Source organism: Octodon degus, unplaced genomic scaffold (genome assembly GCF_000260255.1).
Source record: "Octodon degus isolate 3935 unplaced genomic scaffold, OctDeg1.0 scaffold00186, whole genome shotgun sequence".
NCBI lineage: Eukaryota > Metazoa > Chordata > Mammalia > Rodentia > Octodontidae > Octodon > Octodon degus.
The window spans coordinates 2,348,212-2,351,058 of record NW_004524762.1 but is presented as its reverse complement, the minus strand read 5'-3'; the positions used below and the strand labels follow the sequence as shown (position 1 = coordinate 2,351,058).

General features: G+C 36.2%; 1 protein-coding gene across 1 annotated transcript in view; it reads right to left on the bottom strand.

Annotated features, from left to right (window-relative positions):
- Positions 1-1,525, bottom strand: part of Aadacl2 (arylacetamide deacetylase like 2) — a 32,773-nt gene extending 31,248 nt beyond the window's left edge. The window contains exon 1 of the mRNA XM_004643931.2: positions 1,388-1,525. Coding sequence (XP_004643988.1) covers positions 1,388-1,525 — 138 coding nt within the window. The remainder of the gene's footprint in view (positions 1-1,387) is intronic.
- Positions 1,526-2,847: the final 1,322 nt, after the last annotated feature.

Sequence of the window (2,847 nt, the reverse complement as noted above, 5' to 3'; positions counted from 1 at the left end):
TAGATATATGTATATGAGATATGTGATATATACACTTCCAGCTTAGAGATTTGCATAATATTGAATTGCTTTTCAATGGCCATTCTATGAGGAATTTTGATTTTTGCTTTCTCTTCATATGTTAAAATATTAAGTGTTCTTATTAAGTAAGTCACAAAATTCAATCCTGATAAGAGCAAAATTGTTTTTCTTGAAACAGCAAAAGATTTTTTTCAAACAAGTCACATCATTTAATTTGACTTTTGTGTGTATGTTGCTGGGAATTCAACCCAAGACTTTATAGATGCTAGCCAAGTACTCTACCACTGGGCTACCTCCCATTCTCAAATTTTGAAATTTGCTAGAATGAAAATTAAGGTGTACTTTCAATTTTAAAAATTAACTTATTCTTCCATTTATATACCAAGCAGTCAAAGAAAGATATCGTTATGGTGAAGCAGCTCCCAGAAGAGAATACAGGAAAAATTCAAGCTCTCAGTAGACACCAGCTAGAGGCAGATGGGGCTTCCCGGAGCCGCAGCAGGCTGTGCCGAGCGCCCCAGCAGCGGCTCTTCCTCTGTATTCCACTGTCCGGTTCTCTTTACTAATCATCTGCTGCTACTGTTGCCTTCTACGTTCAGCCACTAATTGTTTCTGTTTCTAAGGAGCATTTCTAGAAGCTCTCTCTCCTGTTTGCAGAAAGAGCGCATGTTTTTAAAATGAGCAAGTCCTGGGATCAAATTTTAGAGTTGTTAATTTCTACCTGCACATGCCTTTCTGTTCTATAAATTGACAAAAATTACTGGAAGATAGTGGAGAAGGACTACAGACATGTGTTCTAAAGACCTGTATATTTTTAAGAGCTCAAAAATTTGAGATTCTAACTACAAAGGTGCTTTTGTGTAAACTCAATCTATTCTGCATACTCCAGATCAGGTAATCTCTGAAATTCAGTCATTAGAATTAAAGATAGATAATTCCAGCAGTAGAAATACAAGATACTAAACAGGAACAAGCATGAATATTCTCTATCTCTATACCATAAGCGTGGGACTTGATTATATAGCTGAAAGTCAGATTGACAGATAAACCACAAAACATTTCCCTTCAAAAATACCACTCCATATACATATCACAGTATACACTATATCAAAGTATACAGAGACTTCATTTGTACACTATAAAGTTCTAGAAACTCTAGAAAAAGAAACTTGTTTCACTTTGTTTTAATTAATGTGACAAGTTTCACACACCAAATATTATTTTGGTCAATTTATCCTGAGAAACAAATTATGTTTCTCACAAGATAATATAACTTTCATGCCATCAATTTTAAAAGCTCACAGGCACTGAATTTCAACTGACGTGACATCACTATATCCAAGAAAGAAAGAAATATTCATCTTACCATAAGTGTGCAGGCTTTTGCGATTACATCCAATGCCATTACTTTCCAGCTTTCTTCAATGCTGTCAGGTATGGGGGTATAAATGCGAGATAAAAAGAATACACACAGCGCCCCCAAACAGAGAGTTTTGAAACCCATGATATCCTGTGTTCGATCTCTTCACAGTGCTGAGATTAAAATTTGTCCATAAATATTGAATCGTAAGCAATAACTTAAATGTAGCCTGGGTGATGCAGCCTCCACAGGTGATACAGCCATCTTACAGCACGAAACTAACTCTCAATTCACATATTACAACATCAGTTGTAACCTGTTTTGCCACTACACAGACGCTGAGGTGTGTGTCACAATTCCTCAGATTATGCTCTTTTTTTCTTGTAATTAAATGTTTCTAAGTACGGTGTCTATTCATCATGCAATGCCACCCATCAGCACCAAAAATAATTTTATTATTGAGTTTTAAGTCATAGCCCAGGTAAAACAGTCCAATAAGTAAGTCATGATGTAAAATTCTGTGATATATTGGTTACATTTTATAAGGTGTTTTAATGAAATAGATTAGTTGATATTTAATCGGAATGCAAACTAATGTCACCAGCACAGGTTTTATCTAAGCTAAAAATCTCTGTTTGTGGTACACAGAGTATAAAAGAAAAGACAAAAAGCTGTAGAGATCTCTCTGGATTCCACTGTTCATGAAGCTTGAACCTTTTAATGGACTAAAGCACTAGGATGCTCAGTACAAGTACTTTAGGAAGCTTTCTGTGTTCTAGAGGATTCTAGAGTGTAGTGGTTAATTTCATAGCTCAACTTCACTAAGCTGAAGGGATGCCTGGTAGCTTATAGGGCATTTTTGTGTGTGCTGTGACTGAGTTTCCAGAGAAAATTAGCATTTGAATTGGTAGACTGAAGTAAAGATGAATCACTGGTGTGGCTGGGCACCATTCACACACTGAAAGCCCGAGTAGAATTTTTCCAAATGGAGAGGAGGCCTGGTGAATTTAATCACTCTTCTTACACAGGACATTGTTACAACTCTAATCCACATTAATGTTACCCCAGCCTAGCATTTAGTGTTTTCCACATAAAGGAATTTAATAAATAGGAATGGGTGGCCCAATTAGTTGATTAATGCCTAATGATATGAGGAGAGGAGGTTTCAAGTGCTCAGCAGCAACAGAGGAAAGAAATTCAGATTAGCAGTGGTCAGAAATGGCCAAAAAGAATAAAGATCTAAATAACAGAATCTTTTACTTCACAGTACCACACAAATATGCATACTCAAGTGAGGCTGTGCACAAGAGTGACAATATTTGGCTTTTGGTTTGTGAAATTACAAAATAGCATGTGAACAGTTCAAGGGAAAGTGTGTTCACTTAGTTTCTCCACAAATTTTTATAGCACAGTGTAATATTCAGTACAAAACGGCTGTAGAGTCTTGGCTGTCTTGTTCTACACCT